This window comes from Hipposideros armiger, unplaced genomic scaffold, assembly GCF_001890085.2.
Source record: "Hipposideros armiger isolate ML-2016 unplaced genomic scaffold, ASM189008v1 scaffold_40, whole genome shotgun sequence".
NCBI lineage: Eukaryota > Metazoa > Chordata > Mammalia > Chiroptera > Hipposideridae > Hipposideros > Hipposideros armiger.
In genome coordinates, this window is record NW_017731390.1 from 823209 (window position 1) to 843743 (window position 20535).

At 56.5% G+C, this 20535-nt stretch overlaps 1 protein-coding gene across 26 annotated transcripts in view; it reads right to left on the reverse strand.

Moving 5' to 3' along the window:
• CACNA1G (calcium voltage-gated channel subunit alpha1 G) overlaps nucleotides 1-18172 on the reverse strand; it is a 64967-nt gene extending 46795 nt beyond the window's left edge. For 15 of the 26 annotated variants that reach the window (XM_019638551.1, XM_019638547.1, XM_019638540.1 and 12 more), the window contains exons 1-8: nucleotides 15681-16308; nucleotides 8485-8596; nucleotides 8187-8320; nucleotides 7749-7846; nucleotides 5493-5652; nucleotides 4218-4518; nucleotides 3969-4061; nucleotides 942-1725 (exon numbers count right to left, since the gene is read on the reverse strand). In XM_019638551.1, coding sequence (XP_019494096.1) covers nucleotides 942-1725; nucleotides 3969-4061; nucleotides 4218-4518; nucleotides 5493-5652; nucleotides 7749-7846; nucleotides 8187-8320; nucleotides 8485-8596; nucleotides 15681-15922 — 1924 coding nt within the window. In that variant the 5' untranslated portion in view covers nucleotides 15923-16308. Of the gene's footprint in view, nucleotides 1-941; nucleotides 1726-3968; nucleotides 4062-4217; nucleotides 4519-5492; nucleotides 5653-7748; nucleotides 7847-8186; nucleotides 8321-8484; nucleotides 8597-15680 lie in introns of all 26 variants that reach the window. The other 11 variants (XM_019638531.1, XM_019638535.1, XM_019638534.1 and 8 more) reach the window with 7 other exon arrangements.
• Nucleotides 18173-20535: the final 2363 nt, after the last annotated feature.

The following is a 20535-nucleotide window of genomic DNA, read 5'->3' on the forward strand; positions in this document are numbered from 1 at the left end:
GTGCATGCGACTAGCTCATGTCCCCGGCAGGGTAGTGGAAAATCTGGCACTAGAACCCTTCGCGCTGCGTCCTGTGATGACACCTTCCTGTCCCAGCCCACATTCCCACATAACATCCCACAAATACACCACTTCTCCCACGTGCCAAATCCTTCCTGAAACCCAGGCTCTGGTGTGCAGCTAGTGAGTCTGTCTATGGAAGAGGGCCCACCATCCTTGTCTGACTGGGGGACGCCCACAGGCAGCAAGCCTCTCATTTTCCCTATGACACTAGGTGTACCTCCCATCAGACTAACAGTCCTCTGAGGACTTGCTGCTCCAGGCCCCTGGTTTCCCTGTGGGGAGTCCCCTTAGCGGGGGACACAGTGCTGGCTACCGTCATGCACCATTTCCCCCCCTGAGCCTTGCAACAAGGAGTATAAAGTATGGGCCTCGCAGTGAGATGGTCCTGAGTCCATCCCTCACCAACAGCACAACCTTTGAGTCCATCCCTCACCAACAGCACAACCTTGGACAAGTCATTCGACCTCTCCAAGCCTCCTTCTTCCCATCAGTAAAATGGGAACAATAATAAAGCGTATCACCTAATAAACTGTTTGGAGAAACCAATGGGATTTTGCCTGCAAAGCATATGACAGGCATATAGCAATGGGTCAACTGTTAGGCACTATTGCAAACAGTGCAGAGCAAAGCACATAGCAGGTGTTCATTACATGATGGTTATCGTTATTATTATAATGTGGGAATTATGATTCCCATTTTAACAGATGAGAAAATTAGGGTTCAAAGAAGCGATGAGATTGGTTGAAGGTCCCAAGGCTGCAAATGGCAGAATGGGAACCCAAGCCCAGTCCTTCTGACTCCCGACCTCTGATCCTCTCTGAGAAACCACCTGGCCCTCGGTTGAGGGTCACTGACATGCCCCCACCCAGATGTCTCACCTGTACTCTGTGTCTCTAGCAGCTTGTGCATGGAGCTATAGCGCTCAGGTGGAATGTTGAAGCTGGTGAGGGTCGGGGGTCCAGAGGTGGGGACTACCTCCACAAGCGCCTTCTCCTTCAGCATCTCTGGTGGAGGGCTGTTGTGCACAGTGGGGTACACCTTCCCGCTGCTCACAGTCCTGCCTGATGCCTCAGATGGTGACCTGGGTGGGGGTGCCTGGCAGCGGACTGGCTCCAAGTGGCAGTCAGCATGATAGAAGCTGTGCACAGCTTCTGCACCCCCTGGAGGGCCCCCAGAGAGGGCAGGTGTTGAGGGCGGTGGCAGCATGAGCCGGCGGGACCCATTGGCATCCCTGTCCTGGATCTCCGGGCTGGCCCGGGGGCCCCGCAGTGTCCCGTTGCCCAGATGGTAGTGGTGGTGATGGTGGTGGTGGTGGTGTACCAGGTGATGGACAGACGGACGGCGATGGGAACGCGAACAGCTGCTGCTGGGCTGAGGTTCCTGGCCCCCATGGGGCACAGGGCTGCTCAGCAGCCCCACCCGCACGCCAGCTGCCCGGGAGACCTGGGCCAGCCTGCGGGCTGCTTTACGGAGAATATACACAAGGTACTTGAGCAGCTCCTCATAGCAGCTGCCTGGCTCAGAGAAGCTGGCCAGGGTGCTGGCGTTGGACAGAAACCGCACGCGCTGCTCCCGCATCAGCTGACTTTCCCGCTGTTTGGTCTCTGAAAACTGCGTGGCAATCACCACCAGGCACAGGTTGATCATGAAGAAGGAACCCACCTGTTGGGGTGGGGACAGCAAGAGGAGACGTCCTGAAGAAAAGGGGATCACAATGCCAGCCGTAGTGTACTGAGCACTTCCTATGTGCCAGGCACTGGGCTCAATAGCTGTCATGTTATTCTCATGACAGTCTCAAGAGGTGACACTTTTATTATCTCCTTCTGACAGTTGAGGAAACTGAGGCTCAGCGAGGTCGAGGAATTTGCCCAAGATCATTCAGCTAATGCACAGCAAAGCTAAGGCTTAAACCAAGCTCTGTGGAACTCCAAGGCATTCCTATTGATCCTGATGCCACCCTGCAAGGATATCTCCCAAACCCACTGCCCCTAAACATGCCGACCCACACAGATTCTGAGCAGCCCTCCCCAATTCCCGTTAAGAGCAGCGAAGGCTGTGGAAATCAGTGCGATCTTCGGGACGTGGGGTTTTCACATTGGATTGAGCTTTTGCGATCTTGGCAAAAACCGTGTTCACAAGACTCCTGCTTCTAGTCCCAAGTTTAGCTGTGTGACCTTGAGTGAGACCCTTAACCATGGGGCCTCAGTATCCTATGACCATCGGCCTTGCCTGTATTGCTTTTCCCTGTGCCTCTCCCCTACCCCAGCCGGGTGATGGACTGAACCCTGAACCCTACAGACTAGCCGAGCTGCCACTCTGACTTGCCCACAATTCCCCGTCCCCATCCCATGCCTCAGTTTCCCCAGGATTCTGGGATGGACATTGTTTGGACAACAAGCCAGAATGAAGGAAATGAATATTTATGGTGACAAAGCAGATATATTTTTTTTCTAGATTGTGTCCTAGTAATTATGATAATTAGTTTCACTAGTGTGATTCCAGGGAGTTGTTTGAAAAGATTTTTGAGGGTGTGTGTGGGAGGGTGGAAACTAGGCCCCTTACCTCCCCGTCTGATTCCCTCCCCCTCCGCCAAGCCCAGGGAGAACAGCATAGTGAAAAGCCCGGTCTTCTCAGAAGCACTTGCCATGCCACCCCAGGTGCTGGTAGGGGATGGGAACAGGCCCCAAGCCTGGCCTGGTCACTCTTCTGCACCAGGGGACATTGCAGGGGCAGGAAGTAGTGGCCTCAAGGCCTTGTTCTTTCTCAGGGCCTACAGACTGTCTCTCACTCACCAAGAGCTGCCTTATTCTGTCTCCACCTCTCTCTGGAGCTTGTCCTAAACCCTGACTAGATCTTAATCTCTTTCTCTCAATATTTGCCCCTCCACTGGCTCTCCATTGGCCTCTTGGTGACATGAAGAAAGGGCTGGACTTGGAGTCAGTAGTCTGGGGTTGAATTCTCAACTCCAGCCACTCACGTAGTCTGGTGACCAAGCTCTCTGGAGCTCAGAGTTCTCCTTTCAGAGCTGGGGTCACAGTCCCTGCGTGCCTCCCTCTCACAGGGACGATGAAGACTCAGCAGGCAGTAGATGCTACAGCACACATCAGCCCCGATGCCCTGCCCAGCAAGACTGATTCACAGCACATGCAAAGCCCACGGTGGGGTCAGACAAATGAGGAAATGCTGGTTTCCTCATCTGTAAAGTGGAGATGATAACAGGATCATGGTGAGGATTAAAAGCACCAGCACATAAAAAAGTGCTTGAGTGGGGACTGGCGCATAGTAAGAGCTCAATAAATATTAGCTATTAAGTAGTAGCAATTAAATTGTTAACTATGAATGGTTGTGATTTAAACTATTAAATATTGCTACTTTTGCCTCCGTCTTCTGCCCTCATTAAGTCTTGGAACTTCTGAGCTGGAAGGAATAAGAGATCACGCAGTGTTTCTCAACACTGAATGATGGGAATTTTGGGTGGAACAATGCTTTGTTTGCAGGACGTTTACCATCTCCTGCCGGCTTTCCAACAAAGTGCCAATAGTGTTCTCCTAGTCCTCGTAAAAAGCAGGACCACCCTTTGCCACTTCCAAATGCCCCCTGGGAGAGGTGGTATCACCCTAGGTTGAGATCCACCCATTTTACTGATGAAGAAACAGAGGTCCAGGGTGAGGCCTGGTGGGGAATGACTTGCCCAAGGTTCTAAGTAGTGCTAAGTGATATAAAGTCAGGCCTTGACCTTGGATTTCCTCCTGACTCCTTTTGACAGGTGCCTCCTCTGCCTGCGTCTCAACAGGACTTGTCCTAAGAGCTAGAACTTCAGACTGAGCGAGCTTTCCCCTCTCTGGACTTCCCCAACCCATTTCCCCAGGATCCCCCATCCCCTCGGGGCCTGAGGAATCACTCACAATGATGAGGAGGATGAAGTAGATGAAGTTGTAGAAGGAATGAGCGTCCATCACAAAGTACATGATGTCGACCCAGCCCTCCAGCGTGATGACCTGGGGAGGTGGCAGAGGGGCAGGCTGACTCTGGGCCCCCTAACGCCTCCTGCAGTCTCCTCCAGAGGCTCCGACCCCATCCCCACCCTGAGAACAACCAGTCCAAGCCTTGCATTCGGAGGGGGGGGGGATCTCCCAGCGCCCAGGCTGCCCCACCTGGAAGATGGCAATCCAGGCATAGCCGATGTTGTCAAAGTTGATGGCGCCCTTGAAGGGGTTGTGCTCCCCCGCCGAGCAGTTGGTGTAGTACTGGTTCCAGTTGACACAGGTGGTGTTGCTGGAGCTGTTGTAGGCCTCGTAGTCCAGGCCACAGGGCGGGCCCCCGCCCCCCTCCCCGCGAAGGGTGGGCACGCTCCTGCAGGAGCGCATGCCGTTCTCCCGCGGTTGGGAGCAGATGAAGGGGTTCTCGTCCTCGTTCTCAGTCTGGTAATAGCGCTCCAGGTCCACACTCAGGGGGCTGTGAAGGGGACAGGGGTGAGGCTGAGGGCAGGTTCCCCAGGGAGAGAGCCCAAGAAGGGAGGGCTGGGTGAGTGCACTGGGGCATGCAGGGGCATACAGAGTTGGGGCAAGCACCAGGCAGGCACAGGGATTTGTGTGTGTGGATGGGGAGTGTGAGAACAGAGTGTGAAATTCTGGAAGGTTATATCTTGGAGCAGTGGTTTCCCAGCATGGCTGCACGTTAGGCTCATTGAGGAGCTTTTAAAAATCCCCACCCTGGGGCTGTCCGAGTGGCTCAGTTGGTTAAGAGTTGGCTTAAGAGCGTGAGCTCTGAGCAACAGGGCTGCCGGTTCGATTCCCACATGGGCCAGTGACGCTGTGCCTGAGCTGAGCTGTCGCTGAGCTGCCAGCAAGTGGCTCAGCTGGTGTAACAACAAGATTGCTTGTTCATGGTGGGCTATGCCCACCCGCAACTAAGACTGAACTCGGCACCTTGAGCTGAGCTGCCGCTCGGATGGCTCAGTGGGTAGAGCATGCACTCTTAACAACAAGGCAGCCGGGTTCTACTCCCGCATGGGATGGTGGCTACGCCCACCCGCAACTAAGATTGAACACAGCACCTTGAGCTTAGAGGCCACGAGCTGTCGACGGGTAGCCAGATGGCGACTGGAGCCCTCCACAACAACGATTGAAGAACAACAACTTGGCTGGTCCCCTTCCCCAATTCCCCAACACCGTTCCTCTCCCCCAATTCTCCAATAAAATCTTTAAAAAAAAATCCCCATCCCCAGGCTGACCCCCAGACCAATGAAATCAGAGTCAGTGGGGGTGGGACCCAGGCTTCAGTAATTTTTTAAGCTCCCCAGGTGACTCCAATGGGTAGTTTGAGAACCAGACACATCACTGATATGAGAACAGATATGTTAATAGCAACAGGGGTGGTCCCAGCCCCACAACCACTCCCAGGTCACCCCTACCCCATGAGCCACTCACAGGCTGAAGTTCTCGGGCAGGAAGCATCGGTTCCGAAGCAGCCCTGCCCACAGCTGGACGCCCACAATGCCGAAGATGAAGAAGACGAAGAAGCAGAGCAGCAGGACGTTGCCCAGCATGGGCAGTGTATCCAGCAGCAGCGTGACCAGGATGCGCATGCCTGTGGGGGCAGAAGCCACGCTGGGGGCGCCAGGCTGGCCGGGCTAGACTGGCTGCCATGAGCCTGGCAGCACTCTCAGAGGGGGCCCACTGGGGCCTCTGAGGCTCAGACAGACAGACACCTCTAACTCCGCAGGCAGCCCGTGCAGCCGCTAACCCTTCCCCACTATCCCTCTCGCCTCCCCCATTAATCAGTGTGCAGAACCACCAAGGATGAGCCAGCCTAACGGCAGCTTCCAAAGCACACACCTGCAATGTATCCCACCTAACTCTCCCAACGTCATCATGGCAAGGATATCACCCCCAATTTATAGATGAGGATCCAGGCTCAGAGAACTGACTTGTCCAGCATCACAGAGCTACTACTTGTAGGTACAACTGCTAACAGGACTGAAACCAGGCTTTCCGCTCCTGGATCCAATTACACACACACACATACACACACACACACACACACACACACACACACACACACTCCCTACCTGCTTCCTGCTTTCACCAGACACAGTCAGCTGACCGTTCTAAGGTACCACCACTGCATTCATTGGGGAAACCGAGGCAGAGGACTCCAGGAGGGATGTTAGCAGAAGACAGGTATCTCACTTGAGATCCAGCCCTCAGCAAGGGCCAAGATGCCCTGCGGCTTTTTCCACGGTTCTCAGCCCCCTGCCTTGAGTCTACTCTCTGCGTGGTCAAGATCCCCACACCGGGACCCGAGGGGACACAAGGCTGTCTTCTCAGGTGGCCACCAATTAACAACCCCCTCTCTAGGGAAAGCCACCACAACCCTGCCCCACGCCAGGTCTAAGACCAACCAGCCCACAAGGTCTGAACTAGCCCCCAGGCCAACAAGCCCACTGTCAAGTACACAGACTTCTAACGGCTGGTTTTGACCCTCAAAGTGCCACTCATGGCCCCCTGCCCCTTCCAGGGAAAAAGCTTCTAAGTGGAAGCTAATTATCCCTCTTGGTAACTGCAGAGGCCCTTTGCAGCTGTGTTCTCACTCAATCCCTCTCCACCCCCTTCAGTTCCTCGGTGCTCCAACTGAGATCAATTCCTCAGGGTTTGCATTAAGGGAATTACACCAGTGGTTAGACAGAGGCCTATAAATCTGCCAGCCATCACCTGGGGTGGGAGAGGAGGTGAAGGCATGCCTCGTCTGGAGCTCCTGTTAACACCAGCACACCCCAAGGCCTGGAGGACACCCAGAGGCAGCTGCATTTCACACACACAGACACATGCATGCGCCTTGTGCTCGTATATATGCACACACCACACACACACACACACACACACACACACACACACACACACACACACCAAAGAGGACTGCTGCTACATCAGGCACAAAGCCCCAGAAATCTGCTCCCCCACACCTCCACTCCTGGGACTGCAGTAGAAACCATCTGCAGCTTGTGTAGGTTGGGGAGTTGCAAAGGGGGCCTGAGCAAGGGTGGGGGGCAGGATGTAGGGGAAGCTAGAACTGCCAAAGCTTCGCTGGCTCGGGAAACCAATGCGGTTTAATTTAGATAATGGTCCCGGCAGTCAGTTGCTGCAACGGGTTGGAAGGCAGTGGGAAGGAGGAAGGGGATACAGGCGGGAGGGTGAGGCATGGTGTGGCCTTGTCTTGAGGGAAGTCATGCTCAGCGTGGCCAGCGTGGTCTCACCAGTGAGAACCAGACTGCAGGAGAGGCTGTTCTGGCTAGAAAAGGTCATGGCACTTTGCAGCCACTCCTCCTGGCCTGCCAGCCTCTCTACCCCATTCCGACCACCCCTATTTCAGGGCAGAGAGTGGTCATCTAGCTGCAGGGAGAGGGTCATCTGAGACATTTCTGAGACTCTGACCCAAAACCAGGCTAAAATGAGGGGGAAGTGTCTTTCCAGGCAATTCTCACAGTGCCATAGCCAGGGGTGGGGGCTTCACTTGGCTCCAGTGACCCAACTCCCCACTGGGCCCTTCCCTAATGGGGCCTGCCTCAAAGTGCCAGGTCCTGATGAGGCCTGGGAGTGGTCAGGAGGTAGGGGTGGGGGTCTGAGATTCCCATATTGCCTCTTGGGGCTCTCTGTCCAGGGGCTGAAGGCCAAGGGGACACTCACTGGGCACCCGGTTAATGGCCCTGAGCGGTCGCAGCACACGGACTGTCCTGACAGCTGAGAAGCTGACGTTCTGCAGGTCCAGCGAGTACTCCAGCATCCTGCAGGGAGGGGCCCAAAGGGAGGCCCTTTGAGTCTGAGGCCGCCATGGGGGTCAAAAGAGGTCAATGAGGAATCCTGCTGCAGAGGGGCAGCACAACCGCAGACTCCTCCCCCTCCTCCACCCAGGGACCCTGAAGAGGGAGTGGATGGAGGGGTCATGGATTCAGAGCAGTACAGGCTGGAGCGCTATAGGCAGGACAGCCTTGGACCCTTAGTGGACAGCCAGGGAGAAAGCAGCACTAGAGGTGGGCTGCGGGAGGGAGCCAGGCCTAGGTCTCTGGCCCTGGGGAAGGGATTGATCTGTTCTATTGGTTGCCCACCCCCAGCCCAGGCCCTCACCCTGCAATAACGATGAAAAAGTCCAGCCGGTTCCAAGTATCTCCCAGGTAACACTTTTTCCCAAAGATTCCCAAGGCTACCATCTTTACCACCATCTCCACGGCGAAGAAGGCAAATATGAAGTCATCGAAGGCCTGAAGTGGAAATGAGAGGTTATTAAAACTGAGAAGGGGGTGGGAGAGCACCTTTCACCCCCACTCCCACCAGTGGGGTCAGGGCCTCTTGCAGAGAAGGGGTCCGGTTATTAAGGTCAGGAGCTTTCCCACCCCTGAACCCCCAACCACACACACACACTCACCTGCAGGATCCGGCAGCGCTGGGAGTCACAGGCGATGTCCTCACATGGCCGGAACATGCCCAGAGTCACACAGTTGAGAAGGATGACCAACATGCTGATACGCTCAAACCAGGTAAACAGGCGGTCAAGGAAACAGCTGGCCAGCGCAGGACTTGAACTCATGCCCGATGCCCTGCTCTGGTGCCTCCTGCTTCTTGACCTCCCAACCCCATCTGACACATAACCAGGTGCAATGGAAAGGCCCTGGCCCAGTCCCACCTTGGTCACCTCACCCCTCTGGGCCCCACTTCCTCTTCTGTAAAGTAAGAAGAGCCACAAATACACTGACTATTTGCACAAGCCATTTGCGGGATAAAATCGATCACGCTTATGGAAATGCCAGACACCAAGAGTTTGCTGCTGCCTCTGATTCTCCCTACCTCCCAGGGAAGATGTGAGAAGCAAATGACATAATGTATGTGAATGTGTGACACAAACCTAGTCAGATTATGTCTGCCTTACAGTTTACCAAGCACTTTCACACCATGCCACATTTGATGCTCACAACAGCCCCGTGAAGTATCTGGAGTAGATCATTTTCTTCCCTAGAATCCAAGGAAACCGAGGCCCACAGAGCTAAAGTTGTGTGCTGTAGGTCACAGGAGATGCCAGGATGAAACTGGGGTTTCCAAGCTCCTGATTTGGGATAGCTGCTTCCATGCTTCTCAGGCATCAAGGGAACGGGCTGTTAGGAGCGTACTGGCACCAGACAGACAGGCAGAGGCAGACAAGAGGGTCCACAGCTTCACCACAGCACCGGAGCCCGTGGCTGCCTCTCCCACCACCAGCCCCCTGACTTCTCAAAGATCTCAGATGGCCTCTAGACACAGTCAAGCATTTAAATAATGAGGACCCCCCTACCTACCATGCCGAGTGGACAGTACCCTGCACATACAGACCAGGCCACCATTACAGTCTCTTGTGGCTCCCAGCCTAGATCAACTAAAACAGACTCTGTTCTGCAGCAGAGAGGAGAGAGGCGTCCTTCTAAACGCTGAGTCTTTCCAAATAGTGGATTTTATTAAGGGGCTAACTTCCAGCCCATCAACAGCCAAGAATACACAAAATGGCCTTAGAAGGTTTTGGACACCAGACTCACACTAAATGACCAAGCATCCTATTTTTCTCAAGGAAAATATGAGAGGGGTGGGGAAGAGCAAGGAGGCTGGAAACAAACTGAGAGTAAGGTCTGAGGAAAGACGAAGGCCTCGGGGATGAAGGGAGGGAGGGTGTCATGGCAGCTCACAGCATGACCACGAAGCCAGACGACGTGGGGTGGAACGGGGCCAGAGCAGGTGGGATCTCCCGGTTGTCACCCCACTTCTGGAGTGAGACGCCTTTGACCAGGAACCCAGTGACCTTCCTGCTAGCTGATCCCAGCCACATGCCATCTCTGTCGTGAACCTTAGGCCATGCCCCCTTCCCAGGAGCTCAATCAATCCCCTCATAGCCCCGCCTCCATCACCCAGGCCCCTTTCCCTCAGACTTACATCACTTGCCACCACAGGTACCCAACTGTCCCAAGGCACTGCAGTTTACTTAACCTCCACCTCCTCCCAAGAACAAGAGTAAAAAAAAATTTTTTTTTAAAGTTCTAGGTTTTGGGGGTAAGTAAATGGAAGTGGAAAATAAAGAGTGCTCTGTTTCCATGGAGCTGTTTTCCTGAGTGGAGCAGGGACCCAATGGATCTCTCCCCAGAACAGGGGTCAGCCAGGGGTCACCCTGGAAAAAGGGGGACAGGGAGGGAGCTCCATTAGAGCCATCATCTGGAAAACGAAGGACACAGTTACCCTCAATAACTGGCCTGTTTTCCCCAAGCTAGCTTTCTCCTTTTCTCTGTAGGGAAGGGACCCATGGGAGCAGATATCTTTTCATGGGGGAAGGCGGTTAGTTCTTCTGAGAAGAGGGGCTGCTGGGACACCTGTTGGGGCACCTCTAATGGGAGTTAGTCCACCATGTCATCTGTGCACTTTGCTCATCTCCCTTGCTGAGGAAGGGGCACTTGGATACATCTTTATAGCCCCTATAAAGCTTAGAGTACTGCCTGGCATGTGGCAGGCGATCAATACATGTGAAGAATGAACGAACGAACGAACGAACGAATGAATGAATGAATGAATGAATGAATGAGTCAATCACTTAACCAATCAATCTCCCTACCTACAAGCCAGATGTATCTCCCCATTCATGTTTCCCTGCCTTATTTTCTTCCATAATGATGAATTAATGATAATTAAGGGGGGCAGGGTGCAGAAGTTAACACTAGAGGGGAGCTGTCCCTCCTGTCCCCACCTCACACATGCTCACATTGGGGCCTCTTATAGCCAGAGCCTACCTCCAAATAACCCCACCACCAGCTCTTAACTACGGAAGCCCCTTCTCAAGGGCTCCCTTGGCAATTCAGCTTACTCCCAGGTACATCTTGCCCTCTCTACTTCTCTCCTTTCCCTACAGGTAAGCATAAATGGACAGGGAGATGCCAAGGCACAGGAAAATTTGGGACCATCTGAATCGAGGAATAATTAATGGGGTGGGGTCTTTCACCCTTCTCAGGAGAGGGCTCCTTTCCTTGGGAACATGGCCGTATGTCACTGTGTGATGTTCCTCTGTTGCCATAACAACAGGATGTGTCACCAGGTGGCGTGGATTTGTTGCCATGGTAATTAGAGGGACCCCCCCCTCACACATGAACTCCCCTCACCCAGGCTGCTGTCTTGTACTCAACAGGGAAGGGGAAGCAGGGAGACCCACAGGTTATCAGGTTGGGGGGGGGGGAACCATGTGACAAATTTCCATGGCAACCAAGGGAACGGGGACACTGGTTGCCATAGTGACTATGAGAGACCTGTGCAGTCACATGTCTACTGTTGCCATGGTGACTGTCCGGGCTGGAGTGGATCCCAAAGGGGGAGGTGGGTAGGAGAGGGGAGGATCTTTCTTTTCCCTACAACCCACCATCAAAAGCAGAGAAAAAGGAAATGGCAGGGTGAGAAACCCCACTTCCATCCCTCCTCCTCTTCTCCCTCCGAGAGAGAGAACTAGAGCATGTTATCTGCACAACTGAGTCCTCTCCGTGGGGCTGCCTAGCCTGGCAGCTGCCATAGAGAGAGGGGTGGGGAGAGGAGGGAGGCGGGCTGGGGCACCTCCAGAGGCATGGGGGCTCTAAGCAGGGCGTGACTGGGAAGGGAAGCAGGCCCTCCAGCTGCCCCATACCCCACTAGGAGCCTGGAAATCTGACTGAGGAGTGCTGAGGAGAAAACGGCCTGGACCCAGGAATCCTGACCTTCTAGTACTCGATGGGAAGGTGGGGTGCGGTTCTCACCCACCCCATGGAGAGGCTGATATCTATGGGATTCAGCATTACCCGGGGTAGGGTGGGATATGGGGCTCAGCAGCAAGGCTCCTCCTAGGAAGGCAGAAAGGGGGATTCCCTCGCCAAGCCCCTACTCCCACATGCCTGTTCCCCAGTGGTCTCCCTGTCACTGGCTCCAACGTGTGGGTGTGTGGGGAGAGAGGTTTCCAGGCGAACTGAAAACTGAAGCCTGAAGAAAGGCAGCCGGCCCCACCCAGAGACAGAGATGTGAGACAGAGACACAAGAGAGCCGGTCCGCTGGAATCTTTGGAGGGGGAAATAGGCCAGAAATCTGATTCAAATGTCTGTGAGTGAGTGTGTGTGTGTGTGTGTGTGTGTGTGTGTGTGTACATGTCTGCGTGTGTGAGCAGTTGTGTCTGTCGCCATCCTGGCTGAGGCAGGCAGGGCGGGGTGAGAGCTGGGGCGGGAGCAGGCGAGGGGTGAGGGGTGCTGTGTGGTGGGGGTAATCCCAGGAATAGATCCAACTGGCACTACGGGTGATGGGGAGTCCCCCAACAGTTCCGTGGAGCAGAGTGGGTGTGTGGCCCAGAAGGAAGGTGGGCCTGGGACAGAAAGAGGGCCAGGGGGTGCTCCAAACTCCAACCCCCAGTCCTATTCAATTCCCCGGCCCCAGCCCTTTCTCCCCAGAATCCCCTCTGGAGAGCCTTGAGTTTGAAAATGAGAGGAGGGCATGGGTGAGGGGACAGAAAGAACACCCCCCTCCCATTTTCCTCTGAGGACCAAAATGGAGATTTCTCCCTAGGTAAGAGAAACAGGCAAACTTGGGGGCACTAGGACAGTGGCAAGGAAAGCTCCAGAAATTCTGGATGCCCCCTCCCCTCCAGACACACACACTCAGACACACACAGTGACGCAGACTCACACTCACACTCACTTCTGGAAGCCATTAGGGCTCCTGCCCATTCAGGCCTCCCCCTTCTCCTCCCCTCTCCTGGCAGGCTCCCTTCTCCCCCTCTGGCCCCCCTCCCCCTCTCAGCATCCCAAATGCCAGCCTGTGATTTCCAAATGAGAAAAAGCTGTGCTGGGCTCTGAGCTTGGAGAAACTCCTACACAAACTTCCAGATGTGACACAACAGCCGGAGAGGGAATGCTTAGGGTCTCCTTCCCGGGAAGGGAAACGCACTCCCTCACACTTGAAGAAACACAGTGGAAAGTCCACCACGCTTCCCTGTAACCTGGGGTGGGGGCGGGGGGGGGGCTTTCTGGCTCTGAATTGACTGTCTGGGAGTACCCCGGGTCTCCCCAATACCAAAACATTCCCTTCCCAGCCCCTCTTCTTTTTACTGCCCTCCCTCCCACCCCAACACACACACACACACACACACCACTTCTACCTGGGTCTAGATCTCCTCTCTAGGAAACCTGGTTTTTCTTAAAGAGGCTAAGAGAGGAAGGGGCTAAGAAGAATGCCAAGAGTTGAACTAGCTTCAGTTAGTTGAGGGAAGGTGTCCTTACATCCCTCAGGCTCAGAGGTGCAGAGAGGAACCTTGTGGAGCCAAGGGAAGCTTCACAGAAACCCAAAAAGAGACAAAGGGAAACATTGAGGCCCGAGTCAGTTTAGAGCCCCTCTGGTAGTGAAAATATACGTTTCCCTTGACACTTGTTTGTGGTGGGAGTTGTGAGGGCACACTTAGACAGCCCCCTTGCCTAGAAATTGTTCTCCACCCATCCTCAGCCAATCTAGCCTTAGCAGCTTGTCCATACCTAGTGATACCATGCCCCATACCTGGACTCCCAGCACCCCAGAGAAAAGCCTGCTCTCCCACCCACAGAGCAAGCACTGGGCTCCCATCTCTCTTCTCATCCCAGCCCTCTCCCCTTGCCCCTTCCCAGAACACCTCAAAGGAAGGAATCTTCCCCCCCACCTCAGACCATCCATTAGCCCCTGGAGACAGGGCACGTGGGGAGATGCTAGGCCAGAGGTCTGGTTTTTGTGGAAGGAGAGGGAAAGCGGACGGCTCTCTCTGCCTCACCTGGACCCCTGAGGAGGGGATAGCACTGGTGCTTTTTCCCATTCGTGGACAGGGTGGTAGTTAAGGATGGAGAGAGTGACGGCCAGAGCCCATCCTTCTCAGAGACATTTGTTCCCCATCTCCATTCCCTGTCTGCCACGGAGAAAGGGGCCTAGAGGCAGGGGGTGGGGGACGAGGGAGGAGTCATTCCCAAGATATGCCTATTCAGCAGGTCCACAGACCTCTGAGGCCCCCATCTCTCTCCTCCTGCATCTCAGAGAGAAAGGAAGAAGGGGCAGCGGGTGGAGAGAGGGTGTGATGAGGGGAGCTTCCTAAAGACCCACGGGGTGTACAGGATGGGGGTTGGGGGGGACCCAAGCTCACATCCCTGCTTTGCGCACTAGAGGCAGCAGAGCTGCAGAGAGGGCGGCACCAAGCTTCCCCCCCACCTCCCCAAAGCAGAGTCCGGGTTGGGCTCTCAGGGGTTACAAGGGAGACCTGCAGTCTCCCACTCTGGGTCCAAAAGATCCTGAGCTAGGAGGAAGGAGCCAGGAGAAGCCAGGAGCCTGGGATGGCAGCGCACCCCCTCTCCTTTCCTTCTGGCGGTGGTGGGACCCACCGGGAGGCTGGAGCCCCGCATTAGTCAAACAGAGCTTTGTGCTAGGGGCTTGGGGGAGAGGCCCTGGGAATGAAGGGGCTGGGCAGAGGATAGGAGGCAGCGCTAAATCTATCCTCCTGGAATGAGGGGCTTGCATTCCATAAACCCATCCAAGGAGTAGACACTGGGGTGGTGGACCCGAGTCTTTCTTAGCAAACCAGCTCATGGCCTCACCGCCCCCCACCCCACAGTACTTTCTTGAAGGGCTTCGGTCTCCCATACCTGCTCTATGATCCCGCGGGAGCACTCTTTATTTGTGAAAGGAATGGATAACTTAAACCGGCTTAATCCCATCCCCCGCTTGCCAAAGCTCTTGCCACAATCTTTCCCTCCACAAGAAAAAAATCTAGCACAAAACTCCCAACCCAACCTTAAGCACCCCGCATTGAATAAAGAACTGGGGAGAAGGAAGGCCCTTTGGGTACTGGGCTCCAGCTGAAAGGGTCTCTATCCCAGCTCTGGGGGCAGACAGCTCCCCCTCCACCACATCTTGTTCTCATTCTGCGCCCCTGACATCAGCCGCCGCCGGAATCTCCTTGTTGTGCCTCCAACCCGCGGGATGAGAGTGGGGGGGTTAGGAGCTGGTCCCCGCCCCCCAATATCTCCTTCTGGGTCAGTAAAAACCTCAGCCTCAAGACCAAGTGGGGGGCTCAGACCCTAGAATCCACTGCAAACTTTAAAGCGGGGGCAAAAGGGAAACCCAGGAGATTGCGGTCCCCCTTCCCCCGTCCCCGCAGCTTCCTCCCCACCCCACCCCCCAAACTCGGAAACCAAACCCAGCTCGCTAACCGGCGGCGGGCAGAGTAGAGCTCCCAGGCTCCCGAAGCTTCCCACATCTGGAAGATGACGACCCTTCCCTGCCCACATCTGGAGAGGATCCAGCTGCAAAGCAACGGGGCACGTCTCCCCTCTTTTCCTGGCCTGGATCTCAACCCCTCAAGGAGGACTGAGGTGTGTGTACCGAGGTGGGGCTCGTCTGGGGTAACTGCCAAACCTGCTCGCTTCTCCGCTCCCTCTCTGACGCCCCCTTTCCTCCTTAGCAGCCCCCCTCTCATCTGCCCACCTTCCAGGATCACTTCTCCAACTCACCTGGCTTTTGGTCCCCTCTGGCGGTGCGGCCCGCCCCCCTGCGGACCCCCCACCCCCATCCCTGCCGTCGTGCCCCGGAGGATATGGGTTACAGACCGTGCGGAGACACCAGCTCCGCGGGCGGCTGTCCTGGCTCAAGTAGAAGAAGACCACCGGAGCCAGCGCTGGGTACGGCAGTCCCTCCGCCTCGGAGTCCACGCTGCCCGGGTCCTTTTCCGCCGACCCCGGCCCCGGCCGTCCCCTGGCCCCCGACAGGTCGTTGAGCCGCAGGAAGCTCCGGGGCTGTCCTGACTCCTCGGCACCCGCTCCATCCTCCTCCTCGTCCATCCTCTGGCCAGCCGGGGCCCCGGGCTGTCTCGAGAGGGGCGAGCGGCGCCCCTCAGAGGAGGTGTCCTCACGCAACCGGGGGGCCCCGGAGGGGGCTCATCTGGGGGGCTCTAGGGCGCAGGCTGAGCCCCCGGGAGGGCCAGTTCAGCCCAGCTCCCCCTGCCCGCAGGGGCATGCTGCCCGCGGGGCGCCGGGTCGCAGGGAAGCCCCGCCCGGCGCGAGTCCCGCGTCCCCAGGGCCCCTGGGGCCCCCCGGGCCAGCCTGCCGGCTCCCCCTCACTTTGTTCCGGCTTCTTCGCTTCGCGCCTAGGCTCCGGTCGCCAGATTTGGAGCTACCTTCGGCTAAGCGGCCCCGAGAGGGGGAGAGAAAAGGGGAGCGGAGGGCGGGGGTCCGGGGAGGGGCGCCCCCTCTTCCAGCGCCGCAGCTGGAGCAGGATCTAAGGGGTCAGCATTGTCCCGGCTCCGCGCCAGCGACGGCGGGGGGAGGGGAGGAGGGATCTCTTTGGGGGTGGGTTTGGAGGGGGTGGGGGCCGGCTCCTTCCTCCGCCCCGCGGCGGGCTCACGGTCCGGGAGGGGCGGGGAGACGGTGGGGGGCCGTCCCGGGCGGGGGTGGAGGCGGAGATGCCGCCGCCGCAGCCGCCGCGGTGGCTGCCGCTGCCGTAGCTGTCGCCGGCGCCACTGCCTCCTCCTCCGGCCGAGACGCGGAGCGAGCAAGCGAAAGCGGCGGCGAGGAGCCCGGCGCACACCACAGCTGGATCCCTCACTCCAACTTCAAGCCTCAGCCCCGCCTCTCCCCTGCCAGCCTCGCAGCCAATCGCTACGCGCCTTCAGCCCCGAGCGGCGCGCCCATTGGCTGGCCGCCGTGGCAGTGCGGGCGGGGGCTCCCGGGGAGAGAACCACAGCTGGAATCCGGTTCCCACCCCAAAGCCCAGGACCGCCCCTCTCCCTTCCCCTTGCTCCTGGGTCCGTTCCCGAAGGCCGGAGCCAATTAGACGGCTACCCAGACCGAACCCACTTTCCTATTGGCTACTGGGGTCTCTGGGACTCCCCTGAAGGAAGCCCCGAGGAATCAGAGTATTCCGCGCTGGGTCCTGGGATAGCGCTGCTGGCCCCCGGGCATCCTTTGTCCAAGACCCTTGAATTGGACCACAGCCGGAGGGCGGGGCTCAGCTCTGGGCGGGCCTGGAAAAGGGAGGACGGCGGCTGGAAATGTGGGGAGTGACCAGGGTCCCAGAACGAAATCCTGGGTATCCACTTGATGAATCGCCCACCCCACCGTTAAGCTTGGGAGCGGGACTGAGGAAGGAGAGGAGCGGAGCAGGATGTCTCAGGGGTAGTGCTTCAAGTTGGAGGGAGCTAGTCTTCGGGAAACAGGCGGAGCCAAGGAAAGACAGGAGTGGGTAAGGTCTGGGCGTGGCCTCCACCAACCTCTTGGGCTTGTTGATCCAGCTCCTTGTCCATTCCTGCGACTTTGACCCTGACCCCCTAACCTCAACCCGCTGACCCTGACCTCACGTTGAACACTCCTGAGCTTCATCCCCTAGGCCCCTAGGGATCCTATGGAGGGTGTGCATTCCACGCGGGGACTTAGCGCTGGAACACGTGGCCCCAGGCAGGTCACGCCGGACCCTGAGCCCGGATCCCCAAGAGCAGCTGTGGAGCAGAGATAGGCTCCTGCGAAGGGACCTCGGGGGCCCTCAAGTCTGTAGGAGGCAGTGGAAGCCCAAAGTTGGGCTTTCCCGACTCTTAACCTGCAAAGTTCCACCAATCCCCCACTCCGCGCCTCAGTTTCTCCCTCTCGAGTTCCAATATGGCTTATGGAGAGGCTGTCCGCAGGAGTTTCGCGGTGCTGCTCTCCTCGCACACCTCCAACCTACCAGGAGCGGGTCCTAGAGGGTCTGCGGCTTCCCACGCGCGCACACGCACGTCCAGACCCTGGCTCTCGCTCTGCCTCACCTTCCCGAGTCCCCGGGCTCAGTCAGCTCCTGCTCCGGTTCGCCGCCGGCGCCACCTCAAAAGGCTGTGGGCACCCAGGAGTGGAGCGCCGCGGGAGTGCTGGGCGCTGGGGTGCAGTGGGGCGGAGAGGGCATCGAGGATTAGACGTCGGGAAGCACTTCCCCACCTCTGCGAAAGGTAGACGCGGCGGAACCAAGCAAGTCAGCCTCTCCCAAGCCTTTGGGGCGCATACGCCACTGCGGAGAGGCATATGGATGGACCAGATGACCTCCCGCGCCCGTCCCCCCTCCTCCGACTCCCCGGAGTTCTGCGCTCCCCCAAGGCTGCGCCACCCACGCAACCCCTAGCGCGCCTCCACGGCAGGCGGGTTTTCGAGAGTGCGGTGGGAAGGACATAGCGGCTGCTGCGCCGTCGCCTCCCAGGTTGCCCTTTCGCCGAATCCGGGCACCGAGTTGTGCAAATGAGGCTGGGTTCATTTGCATTTCATGCTAATGAGCAGATCCCTTAAGTGCCTTTCTCTCCTGGCGGGAGACTCTGCTCTCATTCCGCGTGTGCCCAGCCAGAGTCTTGAACTCGCTGCGGTCTTCTGGGAGAGGGACCTATTTATATGGTTGGCTCCACTGTCTGACACCTTCTTCCCTCCCGCCGGTCCTCAGTCTGCCAGGTCGGCCTGCCTTTCCTGACAGGGTCAAGAGGCCCTAGGAAAAGTAGTGACTGCTATCATCTCCTTTTTGCAAATGGGAAAATGAGGCCAGAGAGGCTTGCCCAGCCCAATGGTCAGGTTTCCTGGTGTTCAGCAGGCCCTACACCTTCATCTATCATCCAGGCCACCCCCGTCTGTGGTCTAAACTCTGTTCTAGAACATACACATAAAAGGGGGGCAGACGCACACACCATCTTGACAAATGGAGACCCACATTTACTTCCCTGGGCTAGGGTTCTAGTGTGACCTGCCACCTAAGGCATCCTGGTCTTTGTGCCGGGCATCAGGGGACTGTGACATCCCCATCAGATAATGCTCACTATTAGCCTGAGTGGGGGAATGGACAGGAGAAGCAGAACCCACAGATAAGGCAAAGGAAGCCCTGAAACCATCTTTTAACTCCCACCTCCAAGCCTCAGCTCTGACATCACCTCCTCAGAGTGGCCTTCTTTCAGCAAGTATTGCAGTGCTTAAGTGCCAACGTGCTGAGGACACAGTTCTGAGCCAGACAAGAGTCTGGAACCTCATAGCACTTTGCCCAGGCTGGAATTATACGTATACGTTTGTAGTAGTAAAATGATTGTCTCCCCCTCTAGGCTCTATGTTTCCTGAGGGCAGGGGCTATGTCCATTTTGCTTACCAGGGCCTAATGCAGTGTTTTGCACCTAGTAGGTACTTAATAGATCTGTTAGATGAATCAATAACCTCAGGCAGGGAGGGGGAATGAGGAACAAAAAAAAAAATCCCTTCCTTTGGGCCTCAGTTCCCCAACAAAGAAGTTAGGCCTAAGTGTTGTCTAAGACCTGTGTTTGAGGGAGTGCCCCCCTAGGTCCTACTCCACCAGCCCCTCCAGCCCTCTCCCCTCTCCACTTCCCTCACAGCCTGGCTGGCTTCCTCAGGAACCAAGATAATGTTCCCATCTGTGATGCTCTCTGCTAAGCGATGATACATTGTCCTATTTAGTCAACTCACAGCCTTGGGAGTTGGGTGGTGGTGGTTGTCCCATTTTTTAGATAAGGAAACCGAGGCTCAGAGAGATGAAATTACTTAAGTGACTGCCCCAAACCATGAGGCCCTATCTCCAATGACCCTGGCCCACAGCTTCTCCAGGACAGTCCTGCCGGCAGAGCAAGAAGCACACATGGCCAAGGGGGCTCCACCTGGGGAAGAGAGGCGGCAGACTTAAAATCCCACATCTGAGCAAGAATTCTGTTCAGCCTTGACCTCTTTAGAAAATGCAAGCACTCCCCGGAGAACTAACCCTTTAAGGCCCTAACTCCTTCCTCCGAATCCATGTATAAAATCCCCGTGTCAGGTACATGCCTGGTACCAGCAGAAGGGAAGGAGGAGCAGAAGGAAGACTGGAAGGAGGGGCAGAAGATACCAAATACACCCTCCCTCACAGCAGTACCCGCACCTCCTGGGGGTAGAGGAAGCCGGAGTGGTCTTTATTGTACCCTTAAGGCCCCAGAAAGAACCAGATGTGTTGGGTGGCCTCAGGCCAGTCTCTTACCCTCTGGGCTTTGGATATCTTTATTCATATGAGGCCGAAGGTATCTGCCTTGCCGCCTCATTCATCAGGGTCAGTGGGACTAGAGAGACAAGGGAACTTAGCAAACTGCCTAGACCTTCCCAAAGCCAAGGCTGGGGCTGCCAAAAAAGCCACCTGCTCTTCACCACCCTCCACCCTCCCTCCTCACTGCCCCCAGACCAGGCTCCACGTGCCCAGCCCTCAGATTTCCTGGCAAGGATGAGCAGGCTCCAGCCAGAAAGAGGACAGCTGACCTTGTTGGCCAGAGCTCTAATCCCCTCCAGATGGGCCGGTGGCTTGCACCAAGGGCTACCCAAATAAACCCCAGTCCCAGTGACCATGTGTGGCTGTGTGTAACCATGTCCAGGGGGTGGCCAAGGTCCTCAGTGGACCTTGGAGTGACTCAGTCCAGTCTCCCAGCTCT